Below are 20,451 nucleotides of genomic sequence, written 5' to 3'. Positions count from 1 at the left end.
GTAGATTTTAATATCATTACATCTATAATGCAGTTTTGAATTCATTTTTTTAAAAACATGCCAGTCTTGGTCCTCAGTAAAACGTTTATTGTTAGCACATCACAAGAAAACCCATTTGAAATACAGTTTTAGTGGAGATTTATAATTGTATTTATTTGATTTGATTTAAAGAGCTTTTTTTTTTTTTAATAAGAAATCAAATAATGTTGATACTTGTTTGATACAACACAAAAATAGAAGTTTTAACCAAACAGTGTTAGGTAATTAATAGATTTTAATCATCACAAATTGCAGGCAAAATTGGTGGAACCTGCAAGGAGCTTAGGAAGCCAATCATTGATTAAATAGATATTTTTTACTTATAGTATTAAGTAGGGCTGCAATTAACAGTCAATTGTTTTAGTCAATGAATTCGATTTTTTACAAAGCATTTTTAAAATGTATTTTCCTTTTGTTAAAAACAGAACACAGACATTCCAAAGTTGTAGAAAAATATGTTATACTTGGGGAAAAAAAGGAAATTTTTGACAACCTTTGCAGCATCAGAAAGCTTTTAGACTGTGAAGTAACACAAAAATACCAAAATAGTCCTAACAACATCTGTTAAAGATTATTTTTGCCTTAGCTCACAGCTCACTCACGTGCACGCACACTTCACACTGTAGTTTGAATGAAGGGCTTTTATTATGGCGGGATTCTATCGCAGTGTACTAAGAGAACTCTTGCCACTGAATACCTGGCAAACATTTTATCACAGAAGAGTGACATTTATCCAAACAGCATCTTTATAAAGCATGCTTCATCTTTATAAACAATGCCTTAGCTTTCATAAGATACTGATATGAAGATCTTAATCACTCACTGTTTAGCCAAACTATTGACATTAAAGCTTGTTAGCTGACGGTTAGTCATCGGTTGTTTTTACTGGATTAATACATAAATGCTGACACAGAGACTCAGACAAACTTATCTGGCTCTGCACATGCAGCACAGCACAAACATCTTTTGTCTCTCTTGCTGGTATTTTGGACTTAGAAGGTTGCTTTTACATTAAGGTCCCAGACCTGGGTGCAAGAACACTTGAGCCCAAAGTCAAGTTCTGTTTGGTCAGTGTGACTGCAAACATACCTTGTTCAAGCACAAAGCCTGAGTCCACTTGGAGAGGTGATCTTAGATGCTATTTATGTGGCACAGTAGAGATGTGAATGCAGCTGTGGCCCAATACTGGAAAGTGAGTTTGTCCACTTCTTTTTAAATGCACTGTGGGAGTCATTACAATCTAGTCTGTTATGATTGACCTTACTGATGACCACAGTTACAGCCAGCAAATAGAGTCGCAAAGGAAAGAGAGAGAGAGCAAGTGAGGAAGAAAAGAGACAAATTTTCACTTGAGCCTCTTCCCTGATGTAAATCAGTTTACCTGTGAAGTGTGAAGATAATGCTGCCTGCCCCTGTGAATCACTTCCAGAACCCCTGTAATAAATATCATCTTTTTTATTAGACTCAGAGCATTTTGTACAAGGATTGAATAAAATGCCCATAAATGTGCACAGTAAGACTAGTAATTTTCATTAACCAACAAATGCTATCGTAGTTGTAAATGAAACTAAAATCTAAAGCTGACCAAATGCTCTACTGCCCACCACTCAACCATGACCTGCACAGGGGCCGATGGGTTTGCTGAGCAAGGCAGTGAGGCATTCTCAGTATCTGTGCATGCAGATGAAAGTCAGTCTTTCCCTTGGTCCTCCCTGTCTTACTATACTCTTGTGAGGCCTGGACATTGACTGATGACCCGAGGTGCCGACTGGACTCCTCTGTGACATCTTCTCTTTGGTGCAATTTTTGGTACGGTTAGCAAGTCTAATGCTGACAGGCTCAGGAGAGCAGGGATGGGAAGGGTCAGCACTTGAGATGGGAATGGCAGCTGTGCTTTTACAGGCAACTGGCATGCTTCCCCAGGCCTGATCAAGCTCACTGCGTACTGGGTGCCCTGGGCCCGGTGGGCTGGTCAAGACGTGGGGGTGTGGCCACATGCATTGTGGAGTGGTCAGCTGGGAGGATACCTGAAGAGATGGGGCATGGACCTGACGAAGGCCATCATAAAGCCAGAGCAATACAGGATCAAGGTTGACACATGCTCCCATACCTGACCTCACCTGACTCCTCCATCTGCCTGTGATGTACACAAACTAGCTTGAAGACAAGTGACACAGTCAGGCGATGGTCAAATTGGCTGCCAATACACTTAATTATTGATTTTAGTTGTTTTGATTGTTCTTTAAAACATAGTATTTATACTTGATACCATGTGTTGTCATACTTTAAATGGTATAGTATCACAGAAAAAAATCAGAAAACTTCAGAATAAAAATAACGCTATCTTAGATGTCTAGGACTTCTGTTGTTGCTGTAGTATCAAACTGGTTTCTGTGTGTTTTTTTATTGATCATATCAATTTTGTATTATTGTGACAACCTTTTGTTTTTGCTTTACAGGAAAACTATTGCAGTATATCACCCTAAATTCAAAAAAATACTCTGGTCCATATCTCTCATAACATGCAGCTGTCTTCTTTTTAGGCTGTAAAGATGATGAATTGTCAAACATGAGGGCATTTTGTTGCAGTTAACTAGAAAAACTAATCTTAAATTTCCCTGTCACGGTTTGGTTTAAAAATATTCCAGGTGTGTTTTTCCCCTCCCTTCCTCTCTGTGTGTTTTTGTGTGAGCGATGCCTCTTTGTCTCCAGGAGGTATGACATGCCTGGTAGTGGAAGGGAGCAGCTGTGCATTGGACCTTGTCTGTGTTGTGCTGCCATGCCCTGTCATTGGTAGCCGTCTGTTGGCAGCAGCCTGTGCTGGAGGGTTGCAGCCTGGGCGCAATCCTTCCACAGTGTCATATGGTGAGCTCTCAGCGTGCCAAGCCTTGCCTACTGTGTTACCCTGCACAGCTGTGTGACAGAAAACGCCTCCTCAGTCTGGACAATGTGCTGCCTTTCTATGTTTTCAAGATTTCAACCAGTTTTTGAACAATGTTGGGTCTAGGCGGCTGAGGGGAAAATGATAGGCTTATATGAAATTTGGAAGAAGCAGCCGTTTTTTTTTTTCTCTCCTCTCATCCCAGTAGCTATTAGTGGAGTACTTTCCTGTCTATTTGTCCATTATCTGTGCATCATCAGGCAGCCCATTATCCCATTATGTTTTGCATCTGTGGTCCAAATGCTTACTGGAAATGAGTCACCACAAAGGCCGGTGAAAGGTAGGTGTTACTATCAGTCAGCTATTCATAGCCGGTCCAACAGGGATGAAAGTATCACATTTTAAAAGTCCTCCACAGCATGTGAAAGGCTTTTTATATTGGCATCTGCAGCACAGAGAAACGTTGCCATTTTATGATGAGCCAGAGGACGTTTTGAAGTGAAAGCATCAAGAATGCAAGTCACAGTCTGACCCCATGTTATGTCCCCAGCCTGTGTGATAGTGTCGTATTCAGGTCATTTTTAACAAGCGCCTGTCTCTCCCTGTTTGGCTCAGGTGACCGGTCCACCTGTAGCACCCCTTTGTTGCCATGGAAATATCCTGGCCATCTTAGAGCACTTCTGAGCTACGACTCATCTCCCCCCCTTTTTTTTTTCTTTCCTCTTGAGCTTCTCTGCTCACATCATACATATACATGATGACGAGCTGTAAGCTATAAACACGTGTTCACGCTGACACTAAGACTTCTGAGGATTCTCTTTTTTTGTTTTCTGTTTTTGATGCTGAAAAGTCGTAAAAGCCCACATGCATTTGTTTATGTGCTCAGCACAATCACACACTGCTGGGCTGTGTAAATCAGCTTACAGAGGCAATGTGCTGGCTGGGCTGACTGTGGTTGGTGCCCGTGTCGCTGACACAGCATTTACCGTGTGTAGTGTAAAGCACCCAGGGCCACAACTGTGTATGTGTGTCTGTGCGTGCGTACTTCTCCTGTGACAGAGCTCACACGGTGAGAGGCACCCAACCTTCTGCCTGTCTTAACACCAGTGGGTTAGATTTCTGGCCGGCGCAGCTTCTTTTGGTGTTCCCTCAGTCCTGACATGAATTAACTGCAGTGCTGCCCGTTTATTCTGGATGAGGCCCTGCAGTAGTTACAGCATATCCTCTTTTTCATTGATTTATGGGATTATAGGCACGCATCAGCAAATCTGAGCAGGTTTTACTGTCTAGACTGGAGAGCTGGTACAGTAAATGAAAGCTTCCCTCTGTCCTTTTTAGTTCCAGTTATTTTAGCTTGGATGCAGGGGACAGTAAGGCTGAACTAGACTCGGAAAAACTGAAATTATGGTGACTTTTCTCATTAAAAATGTTGCTGGTAATTGATTGAAAAATATTAAGTTAATCACATAAATATGCTGTGATTAATCATGATTAATCACATTTAAAATAATATAATTTACTTGCATTTTGGTTTTAGATTTAAGAAGTACAAGTATAGTGAAATCTAAAACTATTTTTTAAACTTTAACATCTCAGCTTAGTTGTAAGGCTTTGTAAATATGATATCTTTGTTCTCTTAGTAATAATATCTATAAACTACAACTTCATCAGGAGACAAACACATCAAGTACAAATTAACTCCTGCTGCAAAAATGAATATAAACTGCTTGCTTTGAATCTCCTCGTCTTTAATGATGCTGATGAGTCTGCAGTCTTTGGCGACCCATTTAGCGATTACGTAAGTGAGCTAAGTTTTAGTCACTTTATTGACAAATCCAGGTCTGCTGCATGACGCCAGTGTAGCTTTACAATCATGGCTTGATCCTGCATTGATGTTGATGTCTTTGCTAACACACAACTTTGGTTTAACTGAACTTCCACTCTGCAATTTTTCAATTGAACTTTACTGTTAAGCAGACCTGGGTCTGTCTCCTCTCTCTTCCCTTTCACCTCTTCATCCCCAGACACGTGGACGTCTACAGGAAGAAGTTGTGGTCGAATTTGGTCATATGCTTAGTTTCCATTACTGTTTTTTTTAAGTTGAGTTTTCCAGATTAATCATGAGTGTTAATGTGTCAACAGCCCTACATAAAAATTAATGAATATGATAAATCAATGATAAAAGATAAAAGATAAAATGATAAAAGATTAATCAGATTTTAAGAATGATTAAATGCCTATGAGAATGGACCTGTTAAGACAAGAGGGTCATAATGAGAGAAAAAGAAATCCTAAAAACCATATACACTACTACTGTAACAGTAAAAGTCCTAGAAGTTATTCAGAAAGTTGTAGTGAGTTAATAAATGCCTAACTAGGGGCGATTAACACTTTAATTCTATAATTCTAATTGAATTACTTTTATGCTGGGGGCTGTCGAGATCAATTGCAATTAATTAAGGCTCAATACTGGTGCATTCATTAAAAAGAAATCAGGATTAATTCTGTGCTTCATTGTTCCTACAGCACAAATTGTGTCGTCTTCTAACAACTACTGTGATTTGTTTGCTCCTTAATTTCTCATTTCACTTTTAAAAACTCAAGAGTTCAGTGGAAAAGTCAGAAGTCATTTACACCTAATTTTATCAATAATTTATATCCTGTTATTTCCTTTTCAATCTATAACAAGTTCTTCTTCCTCTTTTCAAGTTCATGTCATGATCTTCGATCTGCCTATTAAAGCAGGTCTGTATCCAAGCAGGAAGTCAGTTACCCTTAGTTTAAGACAGTAGAAAACTCCACAACAAAAAGAGTTTTTAATGTAAAATAGTGGGATTTTAAATTGCTGTTAAAGGAAGTAATTAGTCAGGATTGACTACTGAGATTAATGCAATTAAAATCTTTTGACCATAGATATATAGAGAGATACAGATAGATATAGGCACAATAAACTGTTAGGTTATGAATAAATAAATAAAAATGTTCTTAAAAATAATACAATTGCAATTTCCTATTTAGACTACACATTTCAAGTATTATCTTGTGGTCAATAACTATAATACTGTGTGTCTTTTCCCTTTTTAAAGATTTTTTAAATTTTTTTTTATGCCTTTATTTTGAGAGGAGGACAGTGGATAGAACCAGAAACAAGGATGAGAGAGTGAGGGAGAGATGGATACATGGGACTCAACCTAAGTACTAGACCATCTGCTCCCCAGTAAACAATCTTTTTTACTCAGCCTTAAGCCTGATGTCTTTTTGTTTTTTAAATCAAAATCAAAATACATCAAGATTCTAACGATGGAGCTCAAATACCCAGTATTTCTCCAGCTCTGATATGAATTATAATCATTTATTTAAACCTGCTTTGACTCAGACTATAGATGTTTGCAACATGTTTGTCCTGAATCCAAAATAAGGCAACAGTTAATCTGAGTGTAGCAGCGGGTTAAGATTCATCTGACCGCATCAAAATGGTACGAGAGGAAGGCTGAAATAGTTAAGCCTCTGTTCAACAGGTAAAGGTACTTCATGTGACTGAAAAACAATTATTCCTTTATCCATTGTGGTCAAGTCAGACTCTTGTGATGTTAATATCACTTGCTCATGGTCTGAACTCTCCGGTTTGACAAGTTCTCAAGTGCTCATTTCAGTCAACAGGCTTATCTATGTATTAAAAGCAGGATAAATAACGCACCTTGGTTGGGCAGTATCCATCCGGCGCTGTGGCTTAGTTGGTTAAAGCGCCTGTCTAGTAAACAGGAGATCCTGGGTTCGAATCCCAGCAGTGCCTTTTTTTTTTGTTGCTGTTAATTCCTGAAACTAAGTGAGTGTTTATATCTATCCTAAAATTAATTTAAACTTTTATTGCCAATCACAGCCCTTTTTTGCACTGTGATTCAGTTGCCAAAGTTGCAGGATCTTACCAAAAAAGTGATATACACTTCAAGGGTCTACCAGTATTGGTTTATCAGGGCTGCTGCTGTTTTAGTAAGTTATGAGACTCATAACTGTTGTCAGAGACTGATAGGCCTTTGCAGGGAAAATTGGCTAATAGTAATCAGTAATTTAAGTTTTAGGGACACAGCATTTGATAGAACTTAGTCTGTCAGTAGATAGAGCTATTCATCACTAATAACTATAGAAGATTGTGTACAACACCAACGACAGTAACTTTCTATCTGTAGAAAACTGTTCATCTTTAAGTTCATGTACGTATTAAATGGTAACACAACTGCTCAGATTTTTCACTTTAGTAAAAGTACCACAATAAATGCTCTGGTGTATTTTAAGTCTGCATCAGAAATCTTACTTAAATTGCATTTCAGGAAGGCAAATTGTGCTCCTTGTTTTAATGATAAAATTGTTGAAAGTTTTGTTTCATACCGTGTCCTCTTTCTGCTCTAAGAGGCCAAATTTATCCAGGGTTTTGTTTTCAAAGAAATCATTTTGAACTGCTGCCAGCATAACTGAATGTGATCTTCCTCATGACTCAACATATTGCTGTTTGGATGACGTATGTTCGAGAGGGGGACGCATACCACGGATGCTGTCTTTGTTCATATCGACAGGGGAAGAAATAGTCCAGGTATATTTCTATGAGCAGACTTGGCATCACTTACATTACAGCGTCAAGTCCTTGACCCACTTCTCCGCCTTGTGTACTTGAAGGACCTGTATATTTGAGTCATGCTGTAGCTTCTTCAGAGAAACTACACTGTTGTGTTCTTTACAGACATGTTCTTGGACTAAACTTTCTCAGGCTGTCTCTGTGCTGACGGTTATTTTTTCTCATCAACAGACCAAGCAGAAGTACAGGTGGACGCGGCTCTTGTGGCATGACTACCACAAACAAGGGAAACAAGGCCTTGAAGGTAATCACCCCAAACCATTGCATTATGTTTAATACAGCTCAGTAGAATAACTGTGAGACCTCTGCAAAAAAATGTTTTTACTTTGACCCTACTATTTTTAGGTTTGTGTTCAAAGAAAATATAACTTAAAAATGCACTAAAAATAAGTTCCTGCTCATTTTAGAACTACAGAACACACAATTTTGTAACCTAAGAAGACTTCAGAAATCAATATTTGGTGTAATATATCTGACTTTTTATTCACAACCATCATGTGTCTTTCACATGACTATTAAATTATGCCTCTCGTGGTGAAAAAACTGAAGTAGCTCAGCTTGTTCGACGACATGTCAGATGATAACTAAATCAATACATCATTAAGCAGAATGTGGTGTATCTGAGTTAAAATTCAACAGACACTGTGGCTCACCCCTTGCCCCCATCACATAGCCCTACCCCTATGTTTTGCATGTTGGCATAGGGTGGTAGGGTGTCCTAATTCTAGTTGTAGAGGTGATATAAAGTGCTAGGGCTACCTGGCTCTTTAAACTGAGGTTTTCCAGAGGCACACTCTAAATCAAGTGTTATTGGAAATCTCCCAGAATGCCTTGTGAATCATAGACAGGATGACTGCTCAAGTTCCTGAAGAAGTGAGCAAATGTGTGCAACTATCTCTTTGTTTAAAAATAGTTAAAAACTTGTAGGTATGCACAATATTATCAGCATGATGTCCATATTGGCAGATATCTTAAAACTGTAATTATCGACTTGTATCGGCTGTAAATGTCAGCTATGTGCACCAACAAGTTTGAGGAGTTTTTGGGGACAACAGACCTACTGTGCATCAGAAACTATTTAGCCCCCCTTTGCTTTTTTCAGTTTTGTTATGCTTGGTCTTCATGTGTGTCAGTCTAGCCTGCCATGAAGCCCAGATCAGTGGAAGGCTGGTTGTCCTGCTGGAACTTTGTCCCATCTCCACACAGGATCTCTGGAGCTCAGCCACAGTGAGCAGAATTTTTTTGTAGCCTTTCCCAGATCTGTGCTCTGCAGCAATCCTGTCTCTGAGCTCCGCAGGCAGTTCCTTTGACCTCATGGCTTGGCTGCATTGTCAGCTGTGAGGCCTTCTATAGAGAGGGGTGAGCCTTTCTAAATCATGTCCAATCAGTTTAATTTACCACAGGTAGACACCAATCAAGGTGTAGAAACATCTCCGCAAAGATCCAGAGAAATGGGAGGAACCTGAGCTACATTTTAGATGTTTTTGCAAAGGGTCTGAAAATTCAATGTGACGTTTTAGTTTTTTATTTTTAATAATTTAGCAAAAATGTCTAAAATTTTGTTTTCACCTTGTCATAATGGGGTACTGACTGAGTGTAGATTAATGCGGGGAATTTAATCGACTGTAGAATCAGGCTGAAACATTACAAAATTTAAAAAAGTGAAAAGGGGTCTGAATACTTTCTGAAAGCTACGTATTACAGTTGAAGTCTTTTTTTTTTTCAGCGTGGACTGAAGTTTTAGATCTAAGCGACACTTTAATACCAGTATCTGCTAAATTTGGAAATATTGGCTTATCAGATATCAGCAAAAATTTCACATCATGCAGCCCTAAAAATATTGAAAAAACATTCATGTTTTTACAGTGAATGTTCTGAATTCAAACCCTACTCTCTGCAGCTGTCCTCTAAAGTAGAGGCAGAAAGCCCCAAAGATAATCTTTAACAAAATGAATAAGAGCTCAGAAGAAGACAAGACCTATATGAGAATACTTTAGCTGAAAGGCATGATGTACTGTGTATAATGCACAAAAAGTTAATTTATATAAACACAAATCTTTACATTGTAGAAAAACATTTTTTTCTGTGGTCTAATCTTTTGGTCTCTTTTCCAGAGCTGTATGATATTTCTAGGGATGAATGATACGGATACATGATTTTTTCTGATATCACGATTTTAAGGATGTACAGATTGACAAATTTCAGTCGTTAAAACACACTTTAAAATATAAGGGCTGATGATGAACAAAGAAAGAGACTTCAGCTGATGTAAATCTGTTGGTCCAGCCTAAAACTTAAACAAACGTATTGTTTTTATGGCCACTATGTACAGCTGATATAGGCTAATGTTTACAGATGATGTATTTGTAGCACATATCAGCAGATATGTTCATATCGGTCAATACTGATTATTATTATATTATATTATATTATATTATATTAAATTATTATTAACTTTTTTTTGTATGCAAATATCATGCCAGTAATATTGTGCATCCCTTATGAATTCTTCAGTAGCACCTTCTTTTAGGCACTAAATTACCTAGTAATTTTATTGTTATATGTCATAAATATCTAGTAATTTATCAAGACTAAGGTGGTAATCACCAAGTAATAAATTGGCATTTTATTGAGTAATAAGTTGGTAATATTAAGGAAGTGTTTACCTAGAAATAATGTAGTAATTATCCATTAGTTCCTTTTAATATTGTGATGATTCTCTGGTAATTAGGTGGCATTTTACCAAGTTGTTTCTTACAATTAAGTTATTTTTTTTAATATAATTTGTTTGATAATTCCCAGGTAATTTCTTTTTTTGGCCCACTATATTAAAGTGAGTCCTTCCTGAAATATTTCAAGTGATTTTTAGGGTTATTGTTAGGGTTAGGGGGTTGGGGTTATGGTAAAATGCCTCCTAATTACCAGAGAATTGCCACAATATTAAAAGGAATTACTTGATGACTAAATAATAATAATATCTTGAATTTATATAGCGCCTTTCAAGAAACCCAAGGACGCTTTACAGGAACACATAGACATGGACAAACTATGTGAGGGGTAGGATGAGTGTAACATTATTACTAGGTAAATAATTCCATTATATGACCTTATTCCCGAGTTATTACTTGGTAAATGATCATCTCATTACTAGGTAATTACCATGTTATTCTTGAAAAAAGTCTAGATAATTACACTAATTACTATTAAAATACTAGGTAATTAGGGCCCACCTAAATAAAAACCAACACTTCTTAATCCTCATCCCCAGGTGAAGCGGGAGCCAGGAGAAAATGGCACCTGCCTTACAGATGATGAGCTGGTGACTATGTCGGTGCGGGAGCTGAACCAGCATCTACGGGGCCTGACAAAGGAGGAAATCCTCCAGCTGAAGCAGCGGCGACGTACCTTGAAAAACCGGGGCTACGCCGCCAGCTGCCGAGTGAAGCGTGTCACCCAGAAAGAGGAGCTGGAGAAGCAGAAGGCCCAGCTGCAGCAGGAGGTGGACAAGCTGGCCACGGAGAACGCCAGCATGAAGGTGGAGCTGGACGCTCTGCGTTCAAAGTACGAGGCCCTACAAAGCTTCGCCAGGACTGTGGCGCGTAACCCTGTCACCTCAGCCAGGGGACCTATGGCCTCTGTCATAGGGCCCCTCATCCCTGGTAAAGTAGCTGCCACCAGCGTCATCACCATCGTCAAATCCAAAACGGAGGCTAGGTCGTAGTAGCTGAAAAAAAGGAAGGTTCTCAAGACGAAACTGGTCAGTGCATGGTAACACGGCGATGGATTGTCTCTCTTCAAGTTCTCAGTTTTAACCCTCGTCACTAACACTAACAATACTCTTCTCAAATCACCCTAAAAGTCTGATTCTGCAGTCTGCGCCTGTCAGCAGACTTATCGCACTTATGGGTGTCATAATCAATCTCAGCTGGTAGTTCAGGAACAGCAAATTGTGGCAATACTGATGCATCAAAAAGGCAATATCTCCTGGTAAATGTACAGCATGTATTTCTGTTTATTTAAGCTAGAGCTTGTGCATTTTTATCCGTCCTAAGAGTCAGCAAACTCCTAAATCAAAGATGCTATTCCTCCTCTGTTTGATAAAATACACTGAAGAAACAGCCAGCACTTCCATCCCTCTGAACCCTTTCCTTGTTATCATGCACTGACACAAACTGGGATGCATAACAAACTTGGTGTGGATGATACAGATGTCTTCAAAACAGCCTGACTAACCCAAAACCAGTTAATCAGCCCAATTTGCGATTTTTTTCGTTGGTCGTCTGTCAAGTTATAAGCTTGAAATAATGCTCCCAAATCTAGCATTCATTTCTGTTTATGCGTCTGTGACAGGCTTTAATGAACTTGTCATTATCAATATGACTGGTAGATGCAATAATATATGTATGCACTGAAAATACAAAGAGGTCTTGCATATTTATGGTGAAGTGGAAACATTAAAAGAAGATCAGCAGTTCTTAATGATATTGTTCCAGAGCTGAGTGCCATTCCAGTATGACAAGATACTTCTACAATATCTGAAAACCTGAATGTTATAACAGTAATATCCTCGTGTTTTGTGGGGACGGTGAAATCCACAAACATTTTGAGACATAATTTTTGCTCATAGAGAAAATATGTTCGAGTTGTTTTGTTTAAAAGATATATATTGCATTTTTTGTAATTACTTGTTGACAGGGCCGTCAGATATTTCCAAAAGAAAATCTTTACACAAGCTTTACTGTTTGAATTGTTAAGGTGTAGAAAACTTTGTCTAATGTTGAGTTCTCGGTTTTTATTACTAGGTAGAATAACTTCCATTGTTTATATAAATACACAAAAGAAAAACTTAAAAAAAATCCTGTGACATCTTTTTTGCAATTGTACCGACAGTGGCTTACTATTGAAGTCTGATAGCTTTTTTCTAGTGACTAGGCGCGTACTGTGGGGTAGCGCGTGCTGTGATGTGTAAGTGACAAGTTGGCAGTGTCGTTCACTGTATAGATGTCAATGCTGTGCTATTTAAAACAAATCTGTAGAGCTAAACTAGGTGGTGTAAACAAGGTCAATTGTCTTTGTGCGTATTGGCATCTGTGATATCCTCCGCTTCCTTGGTGTTAGTTAAAAGAAATCATACTGTCATTAAAAGTTTACCACATAGAACCATGTAAAAGACAGAATCGGATGAAGACATCAGAGAAAATTAGCCCAAATGACTTTTACCTAAAGCTTAAAGAGACACGATCACTGCAGAATCTGAATAATAGATGCACCAGGTGCTGGATGCCCTCTACATAAACCCTCTGTGACCTGAGAGTAAATTACTTCATAGAGAGGTCAGCCCTCCCAACCCCTTTCAGTGGACCACCATGGGACTTTCTAGTGAAAATCTAACAATATTTATTTCTGTTCAGTATCACAGCCACAAAAATTAAAGTCCTCTTGATTTTAGTACTTTTATTGTTTGTAAGGGCTAAAATCACAGGTAAACTGCTGCAGAAAAAAATCTGAAGAAATTAAAAACAATACAAAGCTATTTAAAATGGAAGAAATGGTGACAAAGGGATAGTAAAAAGATCAAACTGGGGATATATAAACAAGCGGAAAGCTCCAAAAATTTGTGTCATCCTTACAAAGGGGCCATGCTAACTTATTTTCAGTCGCAGCAGTTTTTCATTAAAAACATGACTGCCGGTTGATTTCTTTTTCTCATCTCTGGTACTTTTTTTAATTCTTTAAAATAAATAAGGATTTACAATTTTGTTTTTTTTTTCTGATGTGCCAATATTTACAAATTAAGTGTAGCCAATTTTGATACCAATATTTAAATATAGTTAAGTCCTGAAACTTCAGTCCTTGAAACATACAATTTTTAGTTTGAGGATGAATAAGTTAACAAACTTTAGTCCCTAAAACACACATTAGAGTGGCAGAAATGATGATAAATTGAGAACTGGTCAAGCCTAAAACTCCGTTAACTTATTTTTTCATACAGTGACTCCAACCGTCCAGTTTTAGCTGTGTACCCGTCATGGTTTGTTTTCTTGTAGCAACTGGTTAAGTGGTTGGTCAGTCTACTTAGCTTTGTAGTATAACTGGAACTCCTACGGGGGGCAGTGTAACCTGCTAAAAAGAGCACAGAAGTCATCCTTTATTTAGTCAACAACATAGTTTTACTGACTTTGTTCAACAGACTAGTACAACAACCTCCAGAGGGGCAGTGGCATTATTTTATATTGCTATTAAAAAACATAACTAATGTATGCAAAGTGCATGCAGGTGCAGGATAAGAAAATTACCGGCAGAAATAAATGGATAAAGGTCACAGTGTTTCTAAACAACAAGCTAAAGTTACCCTTGGGGGCTTAACAGTGTGCAGACCTTATTCCTTGTTTTTTTGCGTATTAATAAGAAAACAAACTAATATAAGTTCTTAGGGATGCACAGATACATCACGTTTAACATCAGTCAACACACACAGATGTCAGCACATTTAACAAACATTGGTCATCTACAAACCAGCACAGTTTTAGATATGTTCAAAACTGTTCTTTCTTGGCGCCCGGCATTAATGTAAGGATGAAATTACATGATGTATGAATCAATGTAAATAACATAATTTTACCTCACTCACAGTTGTAAATTGACTGATTTGTCAAACTTGCAGTCTTGTAAGTGGCCATTATGACATGACAAAGCAAATCAACCCAAAAGTCACTTACAAATAGGGCTGAAAAAATATTAAAAAGTTGTCTGCACTTATTGTGACTCATATTGCAAATTTGGTTGAATTATTGTAGGGACCATGATTTTATCGGCCTGATATCTGTATCAGCAGATATCAAAATTTCAGCTGATATTTACATCCGATATTTTGGCCATCAGTATTACCACAAATTGACTGGAAAATTTGGCCATATTTACTAATAAATTAATGGAGTTTTAGGCCGGACCAACAGATCTATGTAAGTTGAGATTTTTGGCTTTATTCATCCTCATTCTTTAAACTTTAAAGTGTTTTAAAAAAAACACTTCAAAGAAGATGTTTCTTTTTTCATCCTCAAACCTTAAATTGTGTTCAAAGGACTGAATCGGAATTATGCAAAACATACTTAAATATCGGTATCTGTAAAAATCCAATATCATGCATCCCTAAATTATTGTAATGAAGGGAAATGTCATTTTTAATTTTTTTTCGTATTGATCAAGAAAATACATTTAAACAAGCAAAGTAGGATTTTTTTGGAAACTATTCTATTCACTATTGACATAGCATAACATCTCTGCTGCACAAAACAATGCATATCTTTAACAGATATATTGACTCACATTTAAGGTTGAAATAATATTGCACCTTCTGCAATTTTAAGTATTGTCCAAGGCCATATTGTAATTTAAACTAAATCAAGATTAAATGCTCAGCGTTATTAGTTTAATGCAGATATTTAGCCCACCTCAACACTGCAGTACCTTCAGTATCAGCCCTAATTTTTCCAAATGGTGCTTCACTAGTATTTCTTCAAGTTTCTCACCAAAACCTATTTTAAAGTTTGAACACATCATTATGATATTTTATTTACCTGCACCTAATTGTCACCATAGTGACTTGGCCTTGAAAGCATCATAATGCAATGTTATGCCACCTTTTATGTTCAGCCAACTAGGTCTTACTCTGCTGCTTCCAACGTGGATTTCAAATTGGATCAATATTATAAGGACTTACAAAAAAGTTTTGGGGATTTTACCACGACTGATTCAAGCGGATAAGGATAACTGACATGCAGCAGCAGACAGTGAGTTAACAGGTTTTTACAAGACAACCATCAGAGGTGTTGCAGTTTATTGTCACAATGCTGATGTGCGAACTACTTAATGGCTGGCAGCTCAGTGTGACTATATAGTTGCACTACACAACACGCAGCACTTCTCTTAGAATATTAACCACATATGATCAGATCAGTGACTATAATCCACAGATCCTGTAATTTAAATGGCAGGTGGCCAATAATGATTGGATCCAGATTAATTAGGGTGTCTTGACTTGAGAGGTGCTTTAAAAATAAACAGTTTACATTTTTTAAACTTAATTTTTTGTACAAATTGTGACTTTTTAGTGATTGTGTTCTTCATGGTACATTTCAAACAAGATAAAATCTTAAACTTGTCAGTAGCTCTTAACCTGTTTGTTTATAGTTTTCCTAAATAATGTCTCATGGGGTCCACCTTAAGAGGAAGGACTGTGCCTCTATAGAGATTCTTAATCTTTCCAATCTCTGTATTGGTCTGAGTGATCACAGGGGTGAGAATAAACTAGAATTTTTGAGTTAACCTGTGTACTGTTTCCCCCCTAGATAATGCTGATAAACTTAGCAGTTTTCAGAAAACTTGAAGGGCAACAGCCAAATGGTACAGCATCACTTTTGTAAGTTTACCCACTTTTTCCAGATTTCAGAAAAAGCGGTAGGGTTCGGCTGAGGGTTTGTATGCACTTAACTCCTGTTTGACAAAACAGGTCACTCTAGAAAATGAAAAAAAAAAAGAAGATGAGAAGAAGGGAGGCAGGGATGGCAGCTCTTCATATTTTTCCCTTGTTTTAATATTAAGCATGTCATAAAGGGCTTCAATCCACACTCAGAAAGAGACACAGCACGAGCATGTAGAATTACAATCAACAACAGCTGCCAACAGCGCTCCTTCTGTGCCAAGAGTCACATCGCTCTCCTGGTCCTCTAAGAAGGATTTTAGCAAAAGAGCTGAACATCTCAAGGTGACAGAAAGTTTTATTGACATTAACAGAATGCACTTCATCCAGATCTCACTCTCCTCCTGGTCAGAATGTCTTTCAGTGTCGGCGAGGTGTTAATCTGCAAAACTTCATGCCAGAGGTCTGTGTGCGCGAGTTTCTCTCCTCACTTTGTCAACATGCTTTAGCTATCTACAATGACTGGTTAACTGTGGGAAAAATATATATCCGACTCTTGACATAGCCCAGTATTGATGTTGGCGTCTTTATTGCTGTGGCAGTCTTGTGGAGTGAATCTTTTTTGGTGTCAAGTGTCTTTAACGGTGTTTTGAGTGGCACCGACCAATCTCAATTTCAGCTAGGGATGGCGAGTCTCTCTCTTTCTCTCGCTCGTTCGCGCTCTCTCACACAGGTGTATAATATGTAGCTACAGTAGGTATTAATGACCATTGTGAAAAAGTGACCCTTAATATGCAACTCAGTGGAAACGGTGTGAAAGAGTAGATGTACGAGTAATCAATATTGTCAAAGTGACTATGGTCTGTTATTTAACAGTTCTTGCTGTTTTGTAGTTATTTTTTGTAAGATGTGTTTTTATTTTGCCCTCACATGTTGAATTCCTTTGTGGCAAAGCAATTGGCCCTTGCTTATAGTAGCTAAAACTGATGGGGAGGGTTGCACTTAGCCTTACTCTAAATAATCAGATCAATAAATCGGAAAAGGACTTAAAGATGTGCTTATGATTAAGTGTTTATGCACTGAGCGAACATTAGATTTTATCCCAAGGGCCACTTGCAATATTTTATTTTATTTCTTTGGTATGTGTGTTTGTGCGTGCGTTTTTTTGTACGTTGGAGGTTCCTCTGCTGCTACACCAGTCATTAATGCTCGTTGTTCGCTGTAGCATCATCCACGGCGTTTCTGTTCTCATCACGTGTCAACCGTGTATTTAAAAATTGATCTTAACACTGTAATTTGTTCTGCAGATTTTAATCGGTTCTGTTTCTTTTTTTTGTTTCATTTCGAAGCATTGTGTAAGACAGGATATTTAAGAGCACTTGTGTGAGTTTATTAGCTCTTACATTGGCTTTTTTCATGAGAATATGCTTTGTAAACAGTTGACTGTGCAGGTTTTTTTCCTCTTACTCCATGGAGTGTGTTTCAAAAGGTATAAAAATCTGACTAAAGCGAGTAATACAAAGTTAATAATCTGTTTTGTTATTTTTCTGTATGGGTTGTAATAAAATATTGCAGTACTTTGTATGAAAACAGACAATAGTTAATTGTAACTATTTATAAATTAAATTATTGTACTTTTTGCAATCTGTAGATAAGTACTATGTATTCATGTATACAGTAACAACTGTGGATTTAAACGTGATTCTCTGAGGTGTCTAAGTTATTGATGTATATATTGTATGTTTGTTGATACAGCTTACTTTATTTTCTATAAGACCAATAAAATGTTTTGAAAAAGGATCCTGCTCTGTCTTTGGAGGCTTTTAAACCCAGTTTAAATTGTCATATTCTGTGGCGTCATTGACCCAGTTTGATACTTTTAAAAATAAACTGGCGGGGAAGGCTTTTCGCCGTCCAGGGTGGGTTTGAGAAGACAGCGATCATTTAGATGGCACGATTTCTTTTTCTATGATCCAAAAAAAGCCGTTGGGCGACCCACTTTGGCTAACCTCAGTGGACATATTTTTGGCCCGACACGAGTAAAACATTAGAGTCATGAAGGATGTCTAGGTGTGCTTGTCCTAGATTAGGAGGAGTAGTGAGTTAGTCATCTGTGCTCCCTGTGGGCCTCCTAAACCCCCTCTGTCTCCGCGCACCTCATCAAACATCACCCTCCTCAGCAGCGTTTCAACCCCAGCACACTCGACGCACATCTCCTGAGAGCACATGCAGAGACACAGAGACAGATGGCTGAAGACAAGCTGCGTCTTACCACTCCATCCTGCAGGGCAAGTCTGCACCCCAGTGCCTCTGCACCATTGCAGCCTGGTATTGTTCTCATAAATGGAGAAAGCTCCTACAGGTTTTAGTGACCTGTGCCTCAAAACGGGCTCCTCTCTCCCTCCTCGGATGCCTGCCCCAGACAGCCCGATGGCCTCTGAAGGGTTGATTAATTTGGCAGGTTGGGTTAAGGTGAGCTGGTGGCCAATCTAGGACAGCATTCTTCATCTTCACCCACTTCTGCAGCAGGTGCTTGCCCCAGTTCTCCCAGCACAGCCCCGCTGTACAATTAATGTTGTCTTCCTCAATACTGAGGACCTTCATTTAGCATGTCAGTGCTGCCAAAGCTTGGCGTGGGGCTCCTCTCTGCAAATGTCCCCATGACTGAGGACATGCCTGTTTATCAGAGATATAACAGATTTAGAGATTTAAGACTGTTTTTCAAATCAGAAATTAAACAAATATAATACAATGATGATGCACAGGTGCATGCCAAGGTGCATTCCTGCTACATGAAGGTTTCAAGGCCACAGTAGAGAAAAATACTATAGATACCAGGATGTAAAATATTACTGCCTTTGTGAGGAGTTCACCTTGCCCCAGCTCTGCAATTATGTGGGTCTGGGTTTCCCTCTGCTGGCTCGTCAGTGTAAAGACTTTATGAGATTTACCGGGGTTTTTCCACAAGATGACGCCACAGTCTCTTCACTGAAGGGTTTCCCCTTCACTGCACATCTTAACTCTTCAGAGGACACGTCATTTTCCTCCAAATAAATCTGTTTTATCAAAGTCAAATGTAAACCCCTTTATATTTTGGATGTATTTCTCATTTAGAGAACATTTGACAAGTTACAACATCATTTAAAGGCTGGATACCCATCATGTGGATGCAGGCCATCTTTATTATACTGTCTCTCCAGACTTTTAAAAGCTGATGGGAGATCCAAGATTATGGTATGAAATCAACCATGAAAAAAGAAACTTGTTATGGATTGAAAAGGAGGAAAGGTAAATGTTTGATAACATAAGGTGCAGATGATGTTTGGCTTGTCCACTGAGCTGTCCAAACATTTTTAAGCGAAATGAGACACTAAGGAGCAGTGGTAAACTAACATTGCATCACTTTGGCTGCAGAGAGACACTGCAGTAGCTTCACCAAAGTGGGCTGAAAGGGACAATTTAGCATGTGGTTAATGGGGTTTTCAAAAAAAATAATGCAACAACAATGGACCTTAATCACTTTCCAATTAATGCATTAACCATGACAGCTCTAATATAAGGCATAAATACCCAAAACATTCAGTTTCTTCTGGTCTACTTTTATCCTCTCTGAATGCTGCAATTTTTTTTTTGGCTTTGGCTGTTATATTAATGTATTAAAAGAAGGATTTTGTGCAAATAGGGTTAAATATTTTGTCTTGTACTGTGCATATTGATGTTTATTAATTTAAAGATAATTTCTTTAAAGTTGTGTTTAAACATTGCCACTCTAAACATGTTTGACCACCCATAAGGGGTACAACGCTTTCAGGGGCCCAGCTGCAAAAGAGGACCCATTAGGCCTTGCTGTAACCCAGTTAATCCCAAACATATAGACAGTATATATATTTAGGATTAAATATATATTTGGGGTGATGTTTGCCTGTAGTTGCCAGCAGTGTGAATTATGTTGACTGAAAGTTTTACCTAAATTTTCATCGACTACCTTTGTCCATAAGGAAGGTGAGGCTAAGACCGATAAATTATCTATGATCATAAAAACTCTAAGAAAAAGTAAGTTTAGTTTTTGATGATGATGATCCTTCTCCATTGTGTATAATCTGTCAAAACAAAAGCAGAGATTAGGTGAGAGCATTCATACATGTATATCAATGTTACAATTCAGCTCATCAAGTTAGTTTAAAGAGAATCAATGTGTTGGCTAAAATGTAAGGATTATTTATGACTACACAAACTAGACAAAAATGTTTTTGAGTTTTGGTCAATTAAGACTAGACTAAAGAAGATAAAAATTACTAAAATGTGACAGAAACTAATAAGCATTTTAATCTAAAAACTAGATTTAGAATACCTCTCAAAATTAACAATGGACATCAGCTACAGTAACTGGGGAACCTGCACCACCAAATGTGCAAAATCAGAGCACATTAGTCCAAAATATAAATAATGCAAATGTGAATATTTAACACTAATGCTGACAAA

General features: G+C 37.9%; 1 protein-coding gene and 1 non-coding gene across 3 annotated transcripts in view; both read left to right on the top strand.

The window, feature by feature from the left end:
- LOC121503455 (transcription factor MafG) overlaps positions 1-17,769 on the top strand; it is a 31,538-nt gene extending 13,769 nt beyond the window's left edge. Inside the window, exons 1-3 of one of the 2 annotated variants that reach the window (XM_041777877.1) lie at positions 7,434-7,508; positions 7,722-7,794; positions 10,819-17,769. In XM_041777877.1, the coding sequence (XP_041633811.1) occupies positions 7,759-7,794; positions 10,819-11,271 (489 nt within the window). In that variant the 5' untranslated portion in view covers positions 7,434-7,508; positions 7,722-7,758 and the 3' untranslated portion in view covers positions 11,272-17,769. Of the gene's footprint in view, positions 1-7,433; positions 7,509-7,721; positions 7,795-10,818 lie in introns of those variants that run through there. The other variant, XM_041777876.1, reaches the window with a different exon arrangement.
- trnat-agu lies at positions 6,640-6,713 on the top strand. The gene has a single exon. It is a non-coding gene; the product is annotated as a tRNA-Thr (tRNA).
- Positions 17,770-20,451: the final 2,682 nt, after the last annotated feature.

Source organism: Cheilinus undulatus, linkage group 21 (assembly GCF_018320785.1).
Source record: "Cheilinus undulatus linkage group 21, ASM1832078v1, whole genome shotgun sequence".
NCBI lineage: Eukaryota > Metazoa > Chordata > Actinopteri > Labriformes > Labridae > Cheilinus > Cheilinus undulatus.
This window is presented reverse-complemented; position numbering and strand designations above follow the sequence as displayed.